The sequence below is a fragment of the Melanotaenia boesemani genome, chromosome 14 (genome assembly GCF_017639745.1).
Source record: "Melanotaenia boesemani isolate fMelBoe1 chromosome 14, fMelBoe1.pri, whole genome shotgun sequence".
NCBI classification, from domain to species: domain Eukaryota; kingdom Metazoa; phylum Chordata; class Actinopteri; order Atheriniformes; family Melanotaeniidae; genus Melanotaenia; species Melanotaenia boesemani.
In genome coordinates this window covers 3,322,580-3,346,111 of record NC_055695.1, presented here as the reverse complement: position 1 = coordinate 3,346,111, position 23,532 = coordinate 3,322,580, and the positions used below count along the sequence as shown (strand labels likewise).

Genomic DNA, 23,532 nt, shown 5'->3' with positions numbered 1-23,532 from the left:
AAAGTAAATATTGACATAATTATTATTTTGTTTTATTTTGTTTTATTATTATCATCGCTGTTCTGTACATTTTTAAGTTAAGCCTTTTCCACGACATCCTTTCTACTTTTTAGAACAGCCAATAGCGACCTTTCTTACTGAGGAGTTGGCAGCAGTGGTTGTCCTGGTAACGGATAGGACGCGTTGTTCAGCAGCTAGAACAGACTTTATCTTGGTTCGTTAGTTGGTTAGTTATGGACGCTTCAGGGATAAACACAAGTTTTTCGTTTCTTTGGCGAAACTCGAAGAAGGAAAAAGACGACAGAGCCTCTTTGTTTCATGTGGTTTCCAGTCAAATGAAAGAGGTTCGTTTTAAAACTTAAACACCAAATTGTGCACACAGATTTGGATGTTACCCATGCTAGCATGCATGCTTAATCACAGGAAGAACAGAATTTTCCGTTTACACCAGCCTTATTAATGCAGCCGTGAGGAAGGATCTGGTGTTTTTAGAAAAGCATTATCTGACTACAAAGCTCCTCCTTCCACTTTAACCACCTGAAACAAGCATTTTCCTGCACGAGGCTGGTTTCTGAGTGAATCTCACCAGAGTGCAGCAGGTTTGGTTTTATAACACCATAAAGAGAAAAGCTGTTAAAAAAAACGGACACCAAACAGCTTGGACTCGATCAGTGACTCAGATAAGTTGTGGAAAAGTACGATGGAGCCCTTTGATTTACTGGGAGCAGAAGAAAAGAATGAGGAGGAAACTGGGACTTGTTTATTTCATCATTGGATGCTACAGAGGAGGAAAATGATGGGAGAAAATGCGGTTTGAATTCAATGATTCCTTAAGAAAAAAACATTTTTAGTTTTCTTTCATAACTAACTCTTCTCAAGCAATCATGCAGAAAGTAAAAAAGAAAAGCAACATACTATAAAATATGTAAACCAACTCATCATGTAGGCGATAAAACAGTCTTTTATTTCAGCTATGCAGCATGTATCTACATTTGTGGATGTATTATGATTACCAGCATGACAAAGCTCAGACTTTTCTCCTTTGTCTCCACAGGATGTGGTGATACAGCAGCTGCTGGTGGTTGCCCGGCTCCCCCTCGATGGTGGTGGGAGGACAGAGCTGGGAGGTCAGCTGGCAGTTATCTTAGAGCTACAAAGACTTAAACACTTAAATTCAGTTTTCCTTTAGGGTAGCTGAAAAATAATATGCTTCCATGCATTTCACAGCCCAGAAAATAATGTAGGAGACTTCAGTTATCAGCTGGAATAAGTGTTAAATCTGAACACGTTTTTAAACCTGAACTCTGAAGCTGCTCCTGTTTATTTGTTGGAGTTTTTTACTGCTTGTTTGAATGTGTGAGGGATCCTTATAACACTGTTTTATTGGTCTTTGCTGAAGGAATTCTTCTAAAAATAGTAGAATAGAAAGGACACAATAAAAAGCCTGGGAATGGTGTTATATCAGTCCAGCCCTTGTACCTGAGCATTTTCAGAGGTATTCCAATCAATCCACAGATACAGAAAAAGGCACCTAACTGAAGGGATGAACTAGTGTCAGCACATCAAAATCAACTTAGCAAAGAACCGGTTTTAACCAGCCTCGGAAAGTCTGGAGCCTGGAGAGGTTTACCTGGGACTACTTAAAAAGCTTGTCTAAAAGGTCAAACTAAATATTTACTTTAAATCTTGTTAGAATTGTACAAACTGTATTTCCTTTCATGTTTGCACATTTTAATAAATTGCTGCAGTTTTCATGGGAAAATAAAGGAAATGAAAAGCAGCTCATGACTTTACTGCATGTGTTTACAGCCTGTTCTACAGACCAATGTTCTCTGTTAACTCGGATGTTGTTTGCCTCCTCACAGATTATTATGGAAAACTTATCTTTAAGTTAAGAACACGTCTCCCGTTGGAAAAGATAACGGGCCTGCTGCTGATTTATCCAACCTGCCTGTTACACGTCGTTGAGGTAGTTACGCGTCTTCAGAAACTTCTATGATGTCATTTTCTTTAACATATAGTTTGTTGTGTGTTTTTCTTCCAGGGGTCAAGAGAAGCCCTAAATTCTGTTTTAAAAGACATGGCTCGACAGCCAGAGAGGTAATCAGCCTTTTGTTTTAGAACAGATTAATGCCGTGTTTCCTACTAAGAAACGCTGCATCACATAACCCTGTTCATGACGCCTGCTGAACGCTTGCTTTAAGTCTAAACACGAGAGCATCTTGTGAGGTTTTGTAATTGTGATTTTCAAGCTCAATGGTTGTCTTCTCCCTATTTTATTTAGATGAATCCTAAACTGGTACCAAATCGGTTTCTGTTAATAGTGCTCTACTATTTAGACTTTAGATGGATTTTTTTTAAAACAAATAGATTAAATAAGTCAAGAAACATTAGTTAAGTTACTGTCAGACATAAGTTTGATGGAACTAAAAACAATAAGGGAGAAGTAAGTCTGGACCAAACAAAACCAACCCTGGGAGCAGACCGCAACCAGGACCTGGGCTGCTCCCCTCAAGTCCGCTAACCTATCAGGAACCAACACAGAAAACAGGACTACATGTGGTCCCCACGCAAAAGCAAAGAAACCCAAAGCTTGTGGTGGCAGCTACACCTTGGCTTCACACCCCCACAGGAATTCCTCCAGCCAATCAGAGACAACCTAAACACGTTAATAACCACACACATGAAGAACACCCACACACGTAGATCTCACCATGAAAACAGAGCTGAAGAAGTTTGTCACTCATCTCCTTTTACCATCATCAGAAAGCGACTTAGACCTAAAAATGAATGTTTCGCTTCCAACATCATTTTTATGTAGTTTCACTCCAAGAAATTTTATTCCAGCTACTTTTTCTGTTTCAGTGTTTATCATGAGTTTCGTATGGAATTACTGAATAAGATGAAGTCTTACTTAAATTTATTTTAAGTAAGTTATTTTTCTGCTTTGCTTATTTAGGCAGATTAAAACACATTCTGCACAGATTACAGCAGCACGGCTCTGTGGCCAGATGTTTTACATCGGTCGCCCCAGAAAGCATCCGGTGTATTTTCATTTTAAGAAAGTAAGGAAAAGAGCAGAGTGGTGTGTCTTTGTCCTGCTTTTCTTTAGATACGTTTGACATTTATTAGTTGCATATTCAGAAATCCAATGACTAAAGTTGCAGCTTGAAAAACGGTTAAACGTTTCTGCCACAGTGAACCTGTGTGTGCGCGCTGTCACGTGTGTTCTCACATCTCTTTTAGTGCATTGCTGGACGCTAAGATCGTCCTCGTGGGTCACGGCCTTCAAAGCAGACTCTTCAAAGACTGGAACTACAAGGTTAGCTGTGTTTCTGTTCAGGTGTCAGGTGCATTCAAAGGGTGACAAATTAAGAGGAAAGTTAGTTTCAGTTGGGTTCAGACATGCAGGATTTCCACTCATCTATGTGTTCGGTGGTATGACTGCAGGTGCTGGAAGCAGATCAGGCTGCTAGCAAGGCTGCGGTGGAAGGAGACGAGGAGCAGAACACGGAAACTCTAGTCTGCAGAGTCCTTTCAGCTCTACAAGAACTGAAAACACATCTGGCAGCAGGGGTGAGTTTACCACGTTTGGATCATCTTATCAGACTGTTTCTGATATAACAAACATAAAACAGTCATGTTGCTAAAAAGAGACGTTAAGAAAGACTTTCTCACACTTTCTATTTGTGTTTTAAGTCTTTTCCTGGACCAGTGCTAGATGAGAGAACGGAGTTGATCGTTTCTCAGAATGTTTTGGAGAAGCTTTTGAGTCAAGATGATTTTATGAGCCCACAGCAGCACCTGGAGATCTACAGCTCACCTTTAAACATCAGCGGGGAACTTGGTAGGATTCAAGTCAGCCTGAAAATAAAAAAGGAATTTGTCATTTCTGTGATGAAGCAAAACAATGAGGCTGCTGTTCTCATTAGCAGGAAAAGTCGATCCAAGATCCTTATTTCCCGATATTTAAATTTCCGGACTAAAGGTCAAAGGTAAGACGGCATCATTTCCATCACTGTTTATCTCCAGAGTTATATTATGGCTAACTAGTGGTTTTTTATTAGTTCCTGTGTTGAGACAGATGTGTTTTCATGTGTACTGAACAAAGACTTTTAAGACTTTGTGCAGGAACACGTCTTTATTGAATTAGTGGCGGGTCACAGCAGTTATCATGGAGAACTAACAGTTCAGGCAGTAACAGGAACAATCAAACTCATTTACTTTTATTCTTTTCAAGTAAATTTGTTCTTTAAATCCAGGCATTGATTGTATTATGTTATTTAAATTAAATTAAACCTTTAAAATCCAACCTAAGAATAAATGGAGAGACAATTAAATCTTTTTAAAGCTGAAGTCTTTATTCGGCCCTTTAACAAAAAAAAAAGAAACTCAAATAAACCTTTTTATAGTTACCTTTCATCCCCATGTGAGGTTTCAAAAATAATGTAGTACAAAAGGTATCCACTAGGGGGCAGAAGACAGGCATCAGCTTGTATAAAACAGGGTTTAGAATGAAAAATAAAATAATGAAAAGGGTATTAGAAACTGTATGTATCAGACATGATACTGTACATACAGCATTACAGGGTAAAATAACACATTTATCACTTTTTTTCTGAGTCATTTATTATTTTGGGTTGTATGATTGAGTAAATTAACCTTCCTTTCCTGCTGCTTCCTGACGTTGAAAATGTGACTGTCTGTGGAGTTGTTTAAGATTTAAGTCCGATTTATTCAGGTCATGCATTCAGTTCTCCAGCTGCAGAACTTCTTACACTTCTGTTCGTATAATGGTGATGGTAGCATAAATAAAATGTGAAAACTGATCGTTTCTTTATTATTATCCCACTTTTACTGTTGTTTACAGATGGGGCTGGAGTCATCAGATTTTTAACATGCGTGGATGAAATGGTCCATTTGAAGGCAAGCAGTGATGATACGCCTGAATTTAAACAAAGGAAGTAAAGCAGTGAACAACAACCACTTAAATAAAAAGTTCTGAATCTGCAGTTCGAACCTTATGGGAGACAGACTCCGTTTCCTCATCAGTTCCCCCTGGATACTCCCCGCTTGTTTCATGTCTAAGTTCACAAAACAAAATAGAAAAATAAATAAAAATCTTGTTCAAGATCACAAATGAATGGATTTAATTTCTGGACCACAGTTTTACTAACTGCCAGGTTGACTGAATTTCAGAACAGCTACGAACGGTTTTCTAATGAACATGTTGGAGCAGCAAAAACTAAAACTTATGCCTGTTTTTTGTCTTATATATTTTTCCCAAAGGTTGGAGACTATAAACACCCAAATCATAAAGCTTTTTGATGAACACAAAGTACAAAACTGTAAATGATCTAGTCTGGTCACTTATTTCAAAATGGCTTTGTGTCTCAAAGGCTGGCAAAAATATTTTAAAATAAAAGTCACATTTCCAGTTTGTGTTGGTAGAAAGATGTAAGTTAATGATTGTAGGACGGGGACACAGAAAGAGAAATGCGCTTGACTGCTGCGCTGTTGTTTTAGTCGATGCAAACCCCATCGATTTCAGAAGACTTAGGAAATTAAGCAGCCGCCTGGTGCTGCTTGGGAAGTTTTGTCATTTTGCAGCTCTGCAACATTCTGTTCACACAATGCCAAGGAGGAAAGACATCAGCCAAGATGTCTTCTGATTTAATGTTTGATCGGATCAAACTTGTTCGATGGGAACGCTGCGAATGATAAAGACATACGATGCAGGATCATCCTAAGCAAACAATAGTTGATGGAAAAATATTGTTAGCTATTTGCTTTTCCAAATTTTGCTTTACTTTTTACAGTAGATGACAACTTGAGTTGTAATAATCAGTTAATATTTTCTTCAAATATAGAATATAGAATATTTTTTAACCCGTTAAGGCCCGACCCACGAAAAAATGGTAAGACAAGTCCAATTTTTTAAATATGAGGTTTTTATTTGGCCTTTTAACAAAAATGGAACAAAAAAATTTACATTTTTGGGGGGAATCTACCTTTTATTTCCATGTGATATATTAAAAATATTATAATATGGTTTTCTGCTTCTGGGTATCTATTAGGGGACAGAAGACGAGTATCAGATTGTGTTCAACAGGATTTTGAGCAAAGTTTATACCATAAATTGAAGCTAAACATCTTAGAAACTGTATGTGACACATATGTCACGTCGAGCTCTTATGGGTTCATTTAAATAAAGGGTCTCTTTTAAATGTGCCAGCCCATCTCTGCCCCTTGTAGACCCACCCCTGCAGAGAACTGGACTCTCAGAGGGTCGCTCACAGATCAATAAACCAAATGAGCTCAGTGAACATGTTGAATTATGTGCTCTTCTTATCTTTGTAGATGATGTCAGTCACATTCATCACCATCACTGAGACCATCAGCAGGGTGTTTTCCCACAGTACGGTCTGTCAGGAGCACAACACCTAACCTGACTGCTGATGGAGGGCTCTGAGGTCACAGTGGGTGTGTTGGTGGGGGTGGGTGTCACTGTAACAAGTTAATGATGAGTGGGCGTGGAGCTAATGACTGATAACATCTCGCTCAGTCAGACAGCCCTGAGAGAGACGATAACAACAGCAACACAACAGGTCCCCGAGGAGCTGAGGGGCGGGTTTCAATTAGAGCGAGCTGGTAGAGGGACTGTGTGATGCTTGCTCGTCCTCAGTTCCCACCTCTCTCTCTCTGTCTCATCAGGTGTTTCACAGAGGAGGTGAAGGTTCATTATAGATCTGTTTTTGTCCTGTATGAGGTGCTCGTCACCTCCTCTGCTGCTCTTCTCCAAATGATGAGAGAAATTATTGAGGGTTCTAATTCAAATGCGACTGTAAACATTAGAAACTAGAACCCTCCCAGATCAAAGTTTTAACACCCGAATTTCCCTCATGTCTGTTAAAACCTCAGTGTAAATTCAAACATTACTATGAGATTTACCCCGATGCTCTCTTGTGCTGTCAATAAGTGGGACTTTCTCCATGACAGCAGACAACACGTCACAAACAAACAAACAAACACACAAACAAACAAACACATCTCTGTTTGATTTAATGGAAACTTATTGTGTTTTGTTGTTTTCTGTGATACCCAGCAGGGTTTGTATTTCAGTCAAACAACAGCCATAAATGAATGAATTTTGTATTTTAAGGTTGTTTATTTTTTTTATTGTTGAAGTTTAAAAAAAAACAGGATCAGGACCTATCTTTTCACCCTGGCTAGGATAAAAGAAGGTCCTTACTGTCATTCCCTGAACAGAATATTTAGCATTTTAAACTCATGATCGGTCCGATGTCCGATCCACTCACTTACATGATATTGCAAACAAACAAACATCTTCCAGGGGCCACTTTTGTCCCTACCACTGTCAGTGTCAAACCTACGTTCTTGCATAGGCCACTAACAGACTGAAGAAGGGACTGACATCCAGAAGTCTCATCAGTGTCTAGAGATTGACTGTCTGAAAGGGAGGACGCAGGTTCCATCCCTGAGCAATCGAGGGAGGGGTCTACCACACCAGACAGGACCGAAGCTGCAGGCTGTGCAAAGACTCTGAGACAGTCCAGCATGTGGTAGCAGGGTGGAAGATGCAGGCAGGTAAGGCAAGCTGTCACAAGTTCGAGATGGGAGATGCTACCAAGGGTGGTGGAGAATGATGAAGCTAGATCTTTGGGGACTTCCAGACCCAGACTGATAAACTGGTGATGGCTAACCAAGCAGACATAGTGATGGCAGTAGTGTTAGACGTCAAGGTCAAGTTTAGCTACAAAGCACATTTAAACAACACAACCTGCACAAAGTGCCGAACAAATCTGCAGTCTAATAGTATAAAAAGTATTAAAATAAGACTAAATGTAAGATAAGAATAAAACATATGTAGCAATAACATAGCATCTAAAAACACAGCCAGAAAACAAAAACAAAGGTCCCACACTGTATTAAAGGCCAGTGCACATATATGAGTCTTCAAAAGAAATTTAAAATGCTAAGTTGATTCTGCACATGTGATATGATGTAATGAATTAATTACTGCTCATTTTGTTCGGACATGAAGCTGCTTTAACAAAAATCTTTATGGAGAGATTTCTTCTAGTTCAAGCAGAAATCTAAGAGTTCCTCCCAGGTGAGACCAACTGTGCAGACAGAGGTGGGAACTGCGGACGAGCGAGCATCACACAGTCCCTCTACCAGCTCGCTCTAATTGAAACCCGCCCCTCAGCTCCTCGGGGACCCGTTGTGTTGTTATCGTCTCTCTCAGGGCCGTCTGACTGGCTGAGATGTTTATCGGTCATTAGCTCCACACCCACTCATCACTGGCTTGTTAGAAGCCAAACCCCCACCCCCTTATTCCTTTTATTCCAACTTCCAGTAAACACACCAGATTTTCCTCTATTCTTTTTCTTTTAGTTGTCTTTCAGCTCTGCATTTTGGATGTGTTTAGATAAAATTCCTGCCTGTGCTTTTCTTTTATTCAGTTCAGCTGTGTTTTATTTTTCTTTATGTTTTTATTTTTCTTTCTTTTTATTTTTCCTCTTCTGTCTGAGTCTGCATCTTCATCATTACTGCTGCACAGAAACGGATGAGGGCTGCTTTAATACGGTTTCTTTTACACTTCTCTTCTCAGCAGCATTTCTCTCGTCATATATTTTCAGAGAAAGCAATTAGACTTTTCTTTTTTTCTTGGAGAAATCTCACATGATGCTCTGACAGGTTGATAACTGGCATCATCATGTTAAATCACCTTGTTCCAGAGTCTCCATTTACACGTGGAAATATTACAAATATCTCATGCATCAGTCAGTCAGTCTTTTATAAAACAAAGCAGAAAAAGTAAGGAAAGTATTGTTTGATTAAGTCCTTGTTGAACTGGAGGACAACAAACACCCTGTCATTAAACTCAGACAGAGCTGAGCTTGTTGTCCTCAGACATGTGATTGTCTGGTCATCTAGTGTCTGTGGATGGTCTCACTTTGACCTCCAGCACAGCTGAGGAACCTTGCCGTTACTTCCAGCCAGAAGACGTTAACTCACATATAAACAGGTTATTAAAACTGCTTCCTTTCATCTCCGTAATTTAGCAAAAATCAGGAAGATTCTGTCTCACAGTGAAGCAGAAAAATGACTCTGGACTATTGTAATTCCTTATTTGTTGTTTCTTCTAAAGCTGATATAAGCGGATCCAAGATGCTGCTGCTGCGTCCTGATGGACTGGCAGGAAAGAACCCATTCCCCCAGTCCTGGCTTCTCTACACCGGCTTCCTGTGCGTGTGTGTGGTCCAGGATTGAATTTAGACTTTTACTACTTGCATTTAAAGCTCTGAATGATCCGGCTCCAGCTCACATTAAAAAACTCCTTGTTCCATATTGTCCCAAGAGAACACTCCTCTCTCAAGCTTCATGCCAACTCTTGGTTCCTCGGGTCGAGTAGATGGGAGGCAGAGCCTTCAGTTATCAGGTCCTCTACTGGAACCAGCTTCCCATCAGGAAGCAGACTCGTCTCCTTTAGGATCCGGCCTACAGGGTCTACAGGTAGGCTGCTTCAGTCACAGTTTGTCTCGTGTCTTTTGCAGCATTTTGAGATCAGTTTTATTCTTTTTACTTTTTACTATAATTTTAATTATGTTTAATTTAGTTTTTGAATGCAGTTTTATTGTGTTTATTAACTTTAGCTGTTGATTGTTTTACACTGTTCTATTGTTTATTTGTATTTTTAAAACCGTCTTTTCTGTGAAGTACTTTGAATTGCAGTTGTGATTGAAAGGTGCTATATAAAGAAAAATAAAATTACTCGCTAAATTAACAATTAACAATGCTTCTCAGTGATGAATCTTACACTGTTGGAAAGTCTGTTTATTTCCCTTTTAAATGGAGCCACGTTTGTAAGGAGCCTTATTTGTGGGATGAGCAGCAGACAGCAGGCACGTTGAGGCCTAAACGGCCTGTTTTTGGTACTTATGGCTCATTTATGGCAAATGTTGTATTCACTGGACCAGACGTCAGCTGTCAGCCTGGATGTGGGTTATGGTAAACGTGTTGGCCAGATATAAGGACACAGATTTTTATAGTCATGAGTTTTGACAGCCAAACTCACAGTTGTCAGCGCCATAAATCGAAGCCAAATATGGGCCAAAGAGAAGTACAAATGTGGACCATAACTGGACCAAACATCTTCTGCTGTCTGGGGTTGGTGGCACCCATGAAAAACGAGGCTTGTCATTGTTGGAGAACACCTCAGTGCAGAGAGGTGTGGAGCCCCACATAGCAGACATGTTTGGAGTGACTCTGGGCTAAATTTGGTTTTGTGCACTCTATCCTGGATGACCACACTGGCCCCACAGAGGGGCTTATCAGAGACCACCTCCAGCGGATGGAGGACCTGCCTGCAGTCCTGACCTCATTCCCAGTGAAGACTTGTGGGGTCATCTTGAGCTGCTGTTGGTACCAGAGAGACCAACTCAACCACAGTAGCTAACTGGTGACAGATGCTGGTTACAGAATGTGATGCCAACCCGTGGCCGGCGTGAGGAGGAGGCACCAGGCTGCTGTGGCTGTGTGTGCTTCTAAAGAGGAGTCTGTATCAGAAATACATTCATGTATAAAACAGTCACATTAGAGATGAGCTGAACTTTTAGTGAAGCATCACTGTTTTATTGATCAGTCTTCTCCCAGAAAACAGCATCAAATCTGCATCAGAGACAAACAAAGATGCTTCTAACATCAGAAAGAACGCAAAGCTTTACATACATGAATTAAGACAACAAAACACCAAAGTTTCCTTTAATATGAAGGAAAGTGAATGTGGTTACTGATTCTTCAGAACTTCACAGCCTGAACATGAAACAACTTCTGCTCAGACGAGGCTGATGAATGTGAATATCACATGAACCCGTCTGCAGCTCTCGGTCTGAGTCCAGGAGAACTTACTGGCATCCATCTGGATCAGTCATTAATCTGCTGCATCAAGCTTCCGCCTGAGATCCTTTATTTCCTCAAACAGTTCGCGTTGTTCAAGGGTAGAAAACCCAAATATTACGACGGAGTCTCGGGTTTCCTTTTCTCTCTGGGTTGATTCTGGATCAGCTGACTGAGAGAACAAGGTTTTGAATAAAACTAAATAAATCTGGATCTACATCACGTGGAAAGCATCTCCAACATCAGTTTCCACCTCAGGAGCTTTTTCCTCCCAGAAGGAGCTGCAGGTAGGTCAGTGTGGCCCCTCCTCCTGGCCCCAGATGTACCTGGTCTGCAGGTGGAGGAGCTGCAGCTGCACCTCCGTCAGACCGTCAGAGTCTCCCTCCTCTGAACTGTGCCAGCTGGAGCTTGGTGACGGCACCTCCTCATCCTCCTCCACCAGGCTCCCGTCCCGGCTCTGGGGGGCCCCTCTCAGGTCCTGGTCTAACAGGAGCCGGTCCAGGAAGTTGATGTATCTGAGCGCGAGGCGCAGGATCTCGTTCTTACTGAGCTTCCTGTCAGGAGGGTGGGTGGGGATGAGGCGTCTCAGGTCGGCAAACGCCCCGTTAACGTTCTGCTGCCGCCATCTCTCCCGGCTGTTGGTGAAGATCCGACGGACAGTTCCAGGAGGGGAACCTGAGGGGAAGGAGATAAACAAGGGGGGTCAACAGGAGTCCTGAAAACCTGACCTGAGGTCAACAAGCCTAAACCACACAGAGAAAAGTCCAGACGCATCCCCGATGTTTTCATGTTAGCAAGAGAGTAAAATTCTGTTTGTGTTTGTACCAGAAAATATTTCAAACAAAAACACAACAACTTTACAAAATCATCATCTATACTCAAGCTTTTCCACAGTTTCCACAAACTAAAACACAACAAATAGCCAACAAATTCAGTTTCTAGTTCCTTAAACGTGTAGATTTTATTTCTGAGATCACCATGATGAGGGCTGAACAACACTCTCTTCTGGACCTTTACAATTTTGTAATAATAAGCAGGTTATTGCACAATTTATCCTTTTATTTTATTATTTGTCTTTAATTAAAGATTGATATCAGACATGCTGCTGATGAAACGAGCATTTATCTCATGACCTGATGCAACTCTTTGTAAAATAAATGCTGATGTAGTTGATGATGTTGTATTTGCTGCGTTTAGGAACAAATAAACGTTTAAATGCAGAGTTGGCTGCAGATGACTCACCATCACTGAGGCTCCTCTCATATGGAGTCGCTCTTTGCTTCATCCTGATGCAGGACTCTGGATCTCTGCAGACAGACAGATAAATTAGTCACCAGGAAAGAAAAGTCCACCTTGATGCTGAAATCCTGCAGCAGGAAGATCTCTGAAATCGTCTGTTGTCCAGAATTTAAAGTTTCTGTCAACATCCAGAGGATGGAGCCTGGCTTGTTGAAACTTAAAAAGAATCTAATGTTTCCACGTCAGCAGCATTCAGGCTGCTGTCTATCTTACGGATCGATGGAAACACCTGATCAGGTGTGAATGATAATAAAGGAAAAAAGCTGCACGAGTCATGAAAAGTTCATAAAACGCGATGAACCCATAGCAAACCCTTCCGGTGACTTTAAAAACCGCGTTTTCGTGCCGCTAGTTTTCCTGGAAATGTTTCTCACCTGTTCATGTTGTGGAGGTGGTGCTCGGCCTCGTGCAGCATGTCTCGCGCTGGCAGCAGCTATAAGGGACTCTCGTGGATCGTCTCGTGGGCTCTGCTCGGCTAACAGACTGCAGGTCTCCGGAGTTTCGGAGTCCGTCTCCAAACATCCTCTTTTTATACCGACCTGCGTCCCCCTCCGCGTGTCGTGACGCTTCGTTTCCATGGAGACCCCGCTGATAATGACAGTCCCATTAAAAGACTCATTAAACTCAGGGTCCCAGGAAGCGGCTCCCCAGGGACCCGCAGGGTCCAAGGGCCGCCTCTCCTCCCCGTTAGGAGTCGTGTTTTCCGGTCGCCTCCTCTGTCACGACCCGTAGCGCTAAAACGGCTTCTTATCTCGCTGTTTCTCAACGTTTCTCATTTTCAGTCCAGTCCTTGTGGCCGTTTCCAGAAGAATGTTTTAGCTTTAAATCGTAATTACCTTAAACATAAAAGCTCCTAACTCATGGTAGAAACCTCATTTGTGTCGATACATAACGGAAAACTTAGCAAACAACCAGATTTAAACTGGAATTTCAGGCTCTTTGTTAGAGTTCAGGAGAATAAAGCTGCAGACCAAACAGATCCTCAGAACCGAACCCAGTCTGGTTCTAACTCTGGAACCACGAGCACGTGGGAGGAAAAGAAAGCCACATTAAATAATAAGTTATGTTCCGTGGTCATTTCATAAACGTCTGCAGATCATCATCTTTAAACTGGGGACAGCACTGACTCCCAGATTTCTTTATTTATGTGAATTAGTTTAAATGTTGTTCAGAAATGTGATGGATTGAAATGTACAGTGTGATACTGTAGGTTCATTATTCCTGAGATAGAGGCAGTCTGAGTTTATTATTTGTAAGATAAAAATAACGTTTCTATTAAGAAAATAAAGAAATTTTGAAAAAAATAAAGTTGATGAGAATAAAATAAAAAATAAATAACATTAAAATAAAATAAAAAGTTTTGTTTGGCTCATCAAGTATTTTGGCCTTTTAAATTAAATAAAAAGACACATAAACGAGTCTTTAAATTCATTTTCTAACGCGTTTAATCTGAATAAAGTTCTGAAAACGTAACAAGATCTATTTCTAAGATTTTTTTTATGACGTAACACACAGTTTCCTCATAAATCATCCAAAATTATTATTATTATTTTTTAACGAAAAGATTAACCTGGATGCTCTGATTAATCCTGATTTATGTGACAGAATTAATCAGTTATCTTTAGATGTTGTTTACTTCCGCGCGCCACAGCGGCTGCGCGAAGTACAGGTGAACAGGTGTGCGTCATTTGGATTACTGATGAACTCTGACGGACATTTGTTGATGTTTGACGTTAAAAAGAAAAAAATAAGCGGTTTTATTTATTTATTTGTTTATTTCTCATGTTTTACCTCATTTGTCTCCACGCGACAAAGATGATACCTGCGGAGATCGGAGGTGAGTTGCTGTCAGACATGTTAATTCGATGTTTATTTCTTTTATTTGGAGCCTGTACGGAAGCCTGTAGACAGAAATGATGAGCAAGAAGAACAAAAGGAGGAAAAATCTGTCAACTTCTTGAGTTTCTTGAATTTTAAGCATAATTTCTGAAAGCCTGAGATCAGGGAAGGAAAAACGAGTTTGTTTTCAGGAAAATGACCTCCTGGAAGGAGAATTTGTACTAACGGCGTTAGAAAAGTCCATCCAGGAGGCTTTCTGTCTTCATATTTGTGCAGGAGTCCGCATCCTTACATCTTTATCCCTGTTTGACTCATTATCAGGATGCTTGCAGGGTTTTCATCCCTCAGCCCGACAAAAGAAAAAAAAGCGTATTTCTTTTAGGAATCAAGGAGGGCCAAGTAGTGAGTTGTTTAATATCTGCTTTCTGTAGCCTCTCACGTGTAAACTGTAAAATGTGGATGAAGATGTTTCTCCAGCAGCTGTTAGCTGGTGATTCTAAGTCTCTGTGCTGACCTGTGATGGATGGAGCCATGACTTTCCAGGCTGTACTTTGCCTCTCAGCCCAGGAAAGTTAGGACAGACTTTAATCCCTGGTTGTCAAAAATAAATCCTGCATGCTGATGCTCTTACTAAATGTTTGATCCAGGTTAGGCCTGCACAGAAACAGCTGATCGTTGCTGAATATTCACACTGACTGACTGAATCTGCTAATCTCAGGTGAATTAATGAGGGCTGCGTTCCACTTCTGCAGCTGTACATGCTGAATATTTACACATTTCCTCATGAATAATATTAAGATATCCAGATAATAAGATTTCTTTGCATGCAGACTGATAACAATGAAAGTCCTTTATGTAAAAGTCAAGTTTTTGCTCCGTTGTTTTCCTGAATCTCTGCAGCAGAGTTGGACAAAGCAAGTCTGGTATGACTGGTGTTCTGTTACTTTAACCAGCTTTTGTTTGGTGCATCCTGTAAAGTTTGATGCCTTTTTCTTTGTTTGGATTTGTTCCTGTTTGGTATTTCTGTGTTTGAGGAAATTAAATGATTCAGTGTGTCTGATATAAGGAGGCTGGTACTTAACACTGCAGGTGATTACGGGTATCAAACAGAAATGAGAGGCATATTTATTATTAAAACAGCCAGTGTTGGACTGAAAATAAGGACAAAATGAGTAACACATTATATGTATAATACATAAAACATGAATGACTTGTCTACCTGACCACTAAAGGACCGCTCCGGGTGTTTTGCTGAAGATGTGGAGGGGTGTAGGTAGCAGCTGGGAGAGTTCTTCTGTTTAACCAGGCCTGTGTTGCAGTAATTCTGGCTTTATTAAGCCGTGTCGTACATTCTAAAGAAGCTATACTCTGATAGGATGCCGTGCAATGATGAGTGAAGGAGATGTGGGATTAAACCACAACGCCAATACAGTGAAGTGAAGCCCTCTTCAGAGAGTGATGCATCATCAGTAAACAAAGGGAAGGGGGGTAGGTGATATCTTAGACCAGGAGTCTGCAACCAGCGGCTCTTCAACCTTACTGCATTGACTCTAGAAGAAATGATGTGATTCTTCATGGACGGATTCTTTTCCAGCACTTCTGGTTTATCTGTTGACCTGATTTGTGGTAAAAATCAGCAAACTACTGAAAATGTAACGTTGAAAGACATTTCCAGAGAAAACTCGCAGCATTTGCTGAAAAGTACCAGGCTGGATACGAACAGGGAAAAAGTTATTTCAAACCTTCAGAGGAACCCTGAGCAGCCTCCAGCTGAGCTGGTAACTCCGGAGATGATGAGGCACGGAAAAGCGCTCACAAATGGAGAATGCACAAAACAAATTCCTTAAAAAATCAGAGCAGCTATTCGTGGACTTAAAAAACTAAATGTGAAATAATTTATAAAATTAGAGAAATGTCTCTCTCTGCAAAGACATGAACTGCAAATATATGAACTCGGAGCAGGTTTGGCTTTTTCTTTAATTACGACACATAAAATATATTTAAAATGAAGTTTAGCTTATTTTGCTCGGGGGTCTCAAACTGCAGTCTTTGATGGGTCACTTCATCCATGTGACCCCACAGCTTCTACGTGATGGCTCGGGTGTGTTAAAGCATCTAAAGCAGGGCTACTCAATTCGGTCCTACGAGGGCCGCAATCCAGCAGGTTTTCCATGTATCCCTGCACCAACACACCTGAGTCAAATTAGGTGGCTCTAACAGCCAATCAGGTTCTACACAATGACTCATTAATTTGACTCAGGTGTGTTGGTGCAGGGATACATGGAAAACCTGCTGGATTGCGGCCCTTTCCCAATCATTGTTGTTTTAGTAGTTTTTAATTTGTTTTAACTTCCTTACTGTTATATTTTTGTTGCTCTACTATCATGCACTTGATTTTGTTTTAGATGTATTATAGTTTGTAAAGCACTTTGAGCAGCATGGCCTGTTGGAAATGTACTATATAAACCTGACTTAAGATCTGGTGTTGCAGCTCTTAACTGGTTATTTAGTGGGAAAGGTGGTAAAAATAGCCCTTTTATTAGTAAACCGTGCAGATTTCTGTCCTACACCCAAGCTACTCAGACAGCATCAACATGAACTGAATCCAAAAATAATTTATTACTGAGCATTCCCAAAACATGAGCATCATCCTGCTGATCTGATCTGACAGAGTACAACTTGGACTAGAGATCAGTTTAATCTTAAATCATTTAATGAGTTGCATAAGCCCCATGAATCTTTTTAATATGAATGAGTTTGTGTGCTAGATGTTTAGACTGATCCATGTCCTTCCTCAGTCAGGCTCTACAATCTTTCTCCAACACGTTTTCACCTGTCAGGGAACTTGCAGACTGATCAAGCAGGAAGCTATAAATCCTAGAACTTAACTATTTACTGATTTTTTTTTTTATCATAAAACTGCCAGAAAATGGAGTTGAAACCCTTTTAAAAGTAACAAATCTTTAGTGCTGCTGCCTGTAAATAAAGGTGTAACTGACAAGCATCTAATTTATGCTTCCCAGCCAGGACTGAGTCAGCTCTATTCAACAGCCTGCAGGTTGCTCTGATCAGGTGGCGCCCCCTGCTGGTTATTCGTCCACATGCAGTCCACACGGCCATGTTCCACAAAAGAAATCCCTCCAAAATCCACAAATATCCCATTAACTGATAACACAGAAATCATTGTGATTTCAGATGTTTGACAATCAGAATGATTTATTTCACATTGCACGGTGGTGTGGTAGTTAGCACCGCAGCCTCACAGCAAGAAGGTCGCTGGTTCGAATCTCGGTTTGAACCTTCGAGGGCGGTGGCCTTTCTGTGTGGAGTTTGCATGTTCTCCCCGTGTATGCGTTGGTTCTACTCCGGCTTCCTCCCACCGTCCAAAGACAATGGTTGGTTGTGTTGGCCCTGCGATGGACTGGTGACCCGTCCAGGGTGTACCTGCCTCTCACCTGTTAATGCTGGGATGGGCTCCAGCTTACCCGCGACTCTTAATGGTAAAGGTACAGAGAATGAATGAATATTTAACTCACTCTGTATGAAATAAGCCTGCTGTGTTTGGCTGTTTCTGATCATTTAATGAAAGAAATCAGTAAATGGGAGGGGCAGGAGTATTCAACACAAAGACCCCACATTCTTCAAATCTAACAAAATGGTATCAAACATTTGTACATCTGCACAACTTTTATTTTAAAGATATTGATAAAAGTTTACAGGGGTCATTAAAGGTCATCCAACCCCACATTATCCAAATCTAACGATATTGGATCAATCAGAGCTACAATCGAGCATCTTAACTGCTGATGGAGTCGAGATGTTAATAAGAAAACATTTAACAATGATTTTTTTTCTGTAATTAATATTTTACTTTGTAAGTCGGTTACAGAGTAGTCTGAGTCTTTGTGGTCGTCTTCACTCGTACTCGGAGCCCTCTGCGTTTACGAAGAAGAATTATTAACTGCAGTATTTGTGATGATCATGACGTCAGGCAAAAAACAGACAATATGGACCCAAAACTTGAAGATTTATCTGCACATTAAGCATTAAATTGTCTCTGACTAATGGATTGATTTAAGCTTTATTCATTTCTCCTAATGGCATAAGCTTTTTTTTTTTTTTTTTTTTTTTACTTTTTTTTTTTTTTTTTTTTTTTTTTTGGAGGTTGTCCCACAGGAAAATAGTCTGCAATGTTAAATTAATTTTCAGCTTTTCGACACCACCTGAGCCCGAGGATTTAACCTGAAGTCCTGAGGGGTCCATTAAACATGGGAGTTCTTTTACAGCCGTGTGGAGTTAAAGCACCTTCAGTCTGAAGGTTTCACATGTCAGGATGTAATAGAAAAATCATTTAGTCCTACAAAAACCAAACCAAACTGCAGAATCGGTGTGAGAAGAAAATCCATCATCTCCAAGATCCAGTAGGTTGTAGAAGCTCCTCCATCCCTTCTGGAGGATGATCAGTCTCTAATGGTTGAGGAGGGATTTTGCTCCACTCTTCTCTCCACCGTTTAAGCTCATTAAGGTTTGCAGCTTTGGTTTCTGCAGCTCTCCGAAGGTCCCACCACAGCATCCCAGTCAGGTTGAGGTCTGGACTCTGACTGGACCAGGTCAACACCTGGTTCTGTTGTAGATCTGCTGCTGTGTTTGGGATCTTTGTCCTGCTGCATGAGACAGTTTCAGCCAAGCTTTAGTGTTGTACAGACAGACTCGCATCTGACTCTAGAATGCTTTAGTATCCAGAGGAGTTCATGGTCCACTCAATGACTGCAAGGTGTCCAGACCATCATCCCTCCACCACCGTGCTTACAGCTGCTATGAGGTGTTTGGTTTTCTTTCTTCTCACCAAACATCTCAGCTTTGATCTGGTCTGTCCAGAGGACATTGTTCCAGAGGTTTTGTGGTTCGTTCAGATGCAGCTTTGCCAACTTAAGCCGTGCTGCCATGTCTGACTTTTGCTTAGTGGCACAGTTTCATGTGTTGAGCTGTTCTCTCTGGTTCCTCATGGTGTTTCTAAGGTGAATGTGGGGGCTATCCCTGGATTCTCCTGACTCTGACCACTGATAGAGGTGTCCATCATCATCATCGGCCGATGGCTTTCTGAGATATTAACCTGCATAACACCTCTATTAAAACACCAGGAAACCTGCTCAGGTTCACTTTTTACCTTCTGCTGTAGCACAGTTCCTCATCAGATATTACTCATTCCTAGGACCCCTTTACTCATTCCTGGGATTACTTCACTCATTCCAGGGATTACTTTACTCGGTCCTAGATGTAATGTGCTACTATTCTCTGGTTTCCACTGAAGGTAATGTAGTTTTCTTTTAAGAGGAGATGACTATTTACATTTTCTACTGTGTTCCAGGTGAATTCACTCTGACACAGTAACACACATCTTCATTCTGATGCTTCTGTAATAATCTCACTTATCAGCTTTCTGTTGAGACCAACATTTATACCTACAGCCCTTGTAGTTATGAAGAAGTACCTAATTTATTTTGGGTATGTCATTTGGATAAAGAAGCAGGAAAAAATAGGCCTAGTCAAGAAGAGATTGTTATGTATGCAAGCCGGCAAACTCCAAATGGAACATTTTTCCCCTTTTATTAAACAGCTGGACTGACCCCCTCTAATTACTAAACAACTGGAGATAATTTGGACTGAATCAATGCAGGGTCTGAAAAACTGGGGTGCACTTGTTCCATTTGCTCAGAAATTTCTGGCTCTTATTTGATCCAGTTGCTGTTCAGGAACAGCATCATGTTGAGGATTTCTGGCTCGATGGAGCTCCTGCGGTCGCAGAACTGGTCTCCTGCAGAGGAAAAGGCTCTTTCTAAGGGCACAGCAGTGGAGACCACTCCAAGTTTCTTCAGAGCCAGTTGGCTTAATGGCCCAAACTTCCTCTTTCCTGTGTTCCTCCACCAGGTCAGAGGGTTGGACAGGCTTGCTGTGGGTTTGAAGGCTGCGTATCTGTCCAGTGCCTCCTGAAATCTCAAAGAAGATGCTGCTGTGCTTCCCGTCAGTTCCTTGGTTATTTTTTCAATGGCCAGTTTTTTGTTTTCGTCTCCCAGGTGGTTTTTGTATCTCGGGTCGAGGAATGTGATGGGAGCCAGCTTGTGCTTGTTGACAGTCCCAAAATCAGATATGCATTTTGACAGTAAAGTCTCTGCAATATCATTATGTTTATCTTTTTCTTCCCTCAGAGTGTTCATGAGAGTTTTCAGCACCGGCAGCATGACTGAAACGGTCTCGAATCCCACTGTTTTCATCTTTGATGTGGCTTTTTTCAACAGTTCCAGAACTGACACAAGGTTCTTAATGTTCTTTTCTTCTTCTTCATTTAGAATTTAATCTTTCTTGTCTCTTTTGTGCAACACCATCTTTACAGCCTGGTACTGCTCCAGCAGAGGTTGAAGCATGTGCAGCCAAGCAAGCCATCGGTCACCAGAATACATGATCAGCTCATCTTGTCCCATGTTTAGGTTGCTCCGAGCATCTCTGAGCATTTTTGCAGCTTCAGTACTTAAAGAATCCAACGATGTTCTGGCACTTTCTGAGAACGTCTGGCAGCTTGTTGCTTCTCTGCAGATCCTTTAGGATCACGCTGAAGGAGTCGGCAAAACAGGGGATGTGTGTAAATCTTGTTCTAGTCTTCCTAAGTTGCGGCATGCCTGCTCCGACCACGCTGTGAACCTTTTTCATCAACTGCCATGCCTTCATGATGCCTGAAAGCTGGCTCTTGATGTTCCCTGCATTTTTGTCTCCAAACAGGCTGCTAGTTTGAAGTGTGTAAGAGTTGAGATTTCCGAGTTTATCCACAAAGTGACAACCAACCGTTAGAAAGGAGTTGTCAGACCTTGAAGACCACAGCTCACATGACAGCACAACGTCATCAGCTGAGGCCAGACTGTGCTGCACGGCCTTTATCTTCTTTTCATAGGCTATAGGAAGCAGTGCACAGAGCTTAGATTTTTCAGGCACAGGCTGCGAGGGGTTAAGTGCTTCTAGAAAACTCAGAAAGTTAGTCTCTTCTGTGATTTTCAAAGGCAGAAAATTGGAAACTATCATTTTCAGCAGGCATGTTTCAGGTGTTGGTCTTTCTAGGACCCCAGCTGTGGAAGCAAACAGACTGAAGGTTAAAATATGTTTTAACCTTCTGTGTCTGTAATCCATAAAGAGCAGATGAGACATTAAACTGAATTAAATGGATAATTATCTAATGCTGAAGTTGAGTTTACGATTATTGGAAACATGACTCGTTCCCATATAGTGAAATTATTCTAATCTACATTCCTAAATTAATTTCATGCAGAAGAATGCAAATTGCAGGGGAAATGACTTTGAATCCAGTCTGTATGTAAAAGACCTCTCACACACCTGCAACCACTAGGCTGTTTGGTTCTTTCCTCCCTTCCCGTTTGGACCATGTTTTCTTTCTGGAGCCCTCTAGGATAGAAAGGTGGGCTGTTAGGCCTCATTCTGATGCCCTGTGTGACTGCTCTTCTTATGCTGCATAAGCTATTATACTTGAATATGATCTTCTCATTGATACTCGTAGTAAAATTATTTCCACCTCAAACATCACAGGTGAAATATTTTAATCTGCTATGCTGTCCTGTGAATCAGACTGCAACTCCAGGTTGCCCACAACAGTTTTCCACATTTATTGAAATTACTGTCACATCAGCGGGCATGTGCACAACGAGCATTCTTCCTGTTGTGTTGTAGTGATGTGAGCTGACCAGCAGGTGTCGCTGTGACTCTGATCACAGTTGCAAGCTGCTGATTGGCTCATGTTTGTGTCTGATCTGCAAGGGCTGAATGCTGATGCATCTCCTTTTTAACATCTGTGGATCATCAGTAAGATGTCTCCTCACCAGGAGCGAGTCTAGAACATTTGTGATGGGTGGGTGGGCACAAACTGGGATTGTATGACTTCAGTTACTGGTTCACAATCAATTTTATTTAAATTGATAACAAGAAAAACTTTCTTTATACCAGATCAGCTGTTTTCAGTGTTTCAGTTTTTCAGATGTCACATCTGCTGCTTTTATGACTTTTGCATCCTCTTTATAAAATGTTAACCGATTGGATAAATAACAAGTACAGGCTGCATTCACTTGCATTTGGACATCGGAGGTTTATCCTGGTAAAGAACAATTTATATGGAATTCTTGAAAATTGATTCCCTATTGGTGTGGCATATGGGAGAGGAGGGGGTAGTCTGGTTCTGGGGATGGCCCATGCTGTCAGGGTGTTCAGTACATTCGGATTGTGGTTGTTTCTTCCTTGGCTGTGCTGCTGTAATGTAACAGAATCTGGTTCTTTATCATCTTGTTGAAAACATTATAGACGTCACTGGAAGAGTGACATCACAGAACCCTGATCCCTCCCCGTACCGTCACAGAACCCTGATCCCTCCCCGTACGGTCACAGAACATGGATCCCTCCCCGTACCGTCACAGAACCCTGATCCATCCCCGTACCATCACAGAACCCTGATCCATCCCCGTACGTCACAGAACCCTGATCCCTCCCCGTACTGTCACAGAACCCTGATCCAGCCCCGTATTGTCACAGAACCCTGATCCCTCCCCGTACCGTCACAGAACCCTGATCCCTCCCCGTACTGTCACAGAACCCTGATCCAGCCCCGTATTGTCACAGAACCCTGATCCATCCCCGTACCGTCACAGAACCCTGATCCCTCCCCTGATCCAGCCCTGTATTGTCACAGAACCAGGCTTCTGAACATGTTCCTGACAACAGTCCTTTTGCTCTGATTTCTTCCAGCAATGATCTGGATTCCTGACTGGTCTGACCACAGTCCAGGTTTTTTCTGGGTCCGCTCCTTTTCAGATTACGACCTGCATTTTACATGCATTTGTTTCAGGCTGTTATCGTTTAGAGTGCATCACAATCCATTAGAGGTGTCTTGACCAATAAGGACAATGCAGTATAAAGGCGTTGGATTGGGACATAACTTTGCTGCTTGGAGCAGCTGAACAGAATCATGAGAAGTTGTTTCATTTTATGAACTTAATTAAAGGCTACACATCAACATTAGTTAGAATATGCTTTAAGTTTATTTGCAAACTCACACTAATTAGTTTACATTCTCTCCGAACACGCCATCGGGTCATTCGGCTCATTGACTGTTTCAAATAGAATAAAAACCCCGCTCACCCAGCTGGCCGCTGGGTGACCCGGACAGTAAATGGTGAAAACCCACTGTGTGGTCCCGATGCCTCCGAGCCCAGAGAAGTCGACGTTGCCTCTGGAATTCTGGACTAGGGTAACGTGCTGCTTCTCTTTCCCATGAGCTATGTTTTACAAACTCTGGCCTAAGAAGGACTTTTCTTCTCCATGGCTGAGCTTTTTACTTTAATAATTTCAACTCCCAGATGTAAAACATACATTTACTATTTTACATTAACAAATATGATCAGATGTGTGACTCTGGATAAT

General features: G+C 41.4%; 2 protein-coding genes across 2 annotated transcripts; one reads left to right on the top strand and one right to left on the bottom strand.

Moving 5' to 3' along the window:
• Window positions 1-113: 113 nt before the first annotated feature.
• LOC121653157 (testis-expressed protein 47-like) lies at window positions 114-5,235 on the top strand. Its single transcript, XM_042006433.1, has 9 exons — window positions 114-344; window positions 1,055-1,127; window positions 1,866-1,969; window positions 2,045-2,100; window positions 3,247-3,322; window positions 3,451-3,576; window positions 3,700-3,847; window positions 3,936-3,995; window positions 4,871-5,235. Exons 1-8 carry the CDS (start codon window positions 234-236, stop codon window positions 3,971-3,973), a joined length of 732 nt encoding a protein of 243 aa, XP_041862367.1. The 5' UTR covers window positions 114-233; the 3' UTR covers window positions 3,974-3,995; window positions 4,871-5,235.
• Window positions 5,236-10,984: 5,749 nt separating this feature from the next.
• LOC121652989 (T-cell acute lymphocytic leukemia protein 2-like) lies at window positions 10,985-13,148 on the bottom strand. Its single transcript, XM_042006172.1, has 3 exons — window positions 12,597-13,148; window positions 12,166-12,230; window positions 10,985-11,598 (listed from the first exon to the last, which is right to left on the bottom strand). Exons 1-3 carry the CDS (start codon window positions 12,635-12,637, stop codon window positions 11,216-11,218), a joined length of 489 nt encoding a protein of 162 aa, XP_041862106.1. The 5' UTR covers window positions 12,638-13,148; the 3' UTR covers window positions 10,985-11,215.
• Between the last annotated feature and the right edge of the window lie 10,384 nt (window positions 13,149-23,532).

Bases quoted from the DNA above. Each gene is read 5' to 3' on its own strand.
- LOC121653157 (XM_042006433.1), top strand. From the start codon at position 234: ATGGACGCTTCAGGGATAAACACAAGTTTTTCGTTTCTTTGGCGAAAC. The intron at 1,970-2,044 runs GTAGTTACGCGT...TTTTTCTTCCAG, and splicing joins GCCTGTTACACGTCGTTGAG to GGGTCAAGAGAAGCCCTAAA. The intron at 3,577-3,699 runs GTGAGTTTACCA...TTGTGTTTTAAG, and splicing joins AAACACATCTGGCAGCAGGG to TCTTTTCCTGGACCAGTGCT.
- LOC121652989 (XM_042006172.1), bottom strand. From the start codon at position 12,637: ATGCTGCACGAGGCCGAGCACCACCTCCACAACATGAACAG. The intron at 12,231-12,596 runs GTGAGAAACATT...GTCTGTCTGCAG, and splicing joins CACCTCCACAACATGAACAG to AGATCCAGAGTCCTGCATCA. The intron at 11,599-12,165 runs GTGAGTCATCTG...CCTTCCCCTCAG, and splicing joins TGAGAGGAGCCTCAGTGATG to GTTCCCCTCCTGGAACTGTC.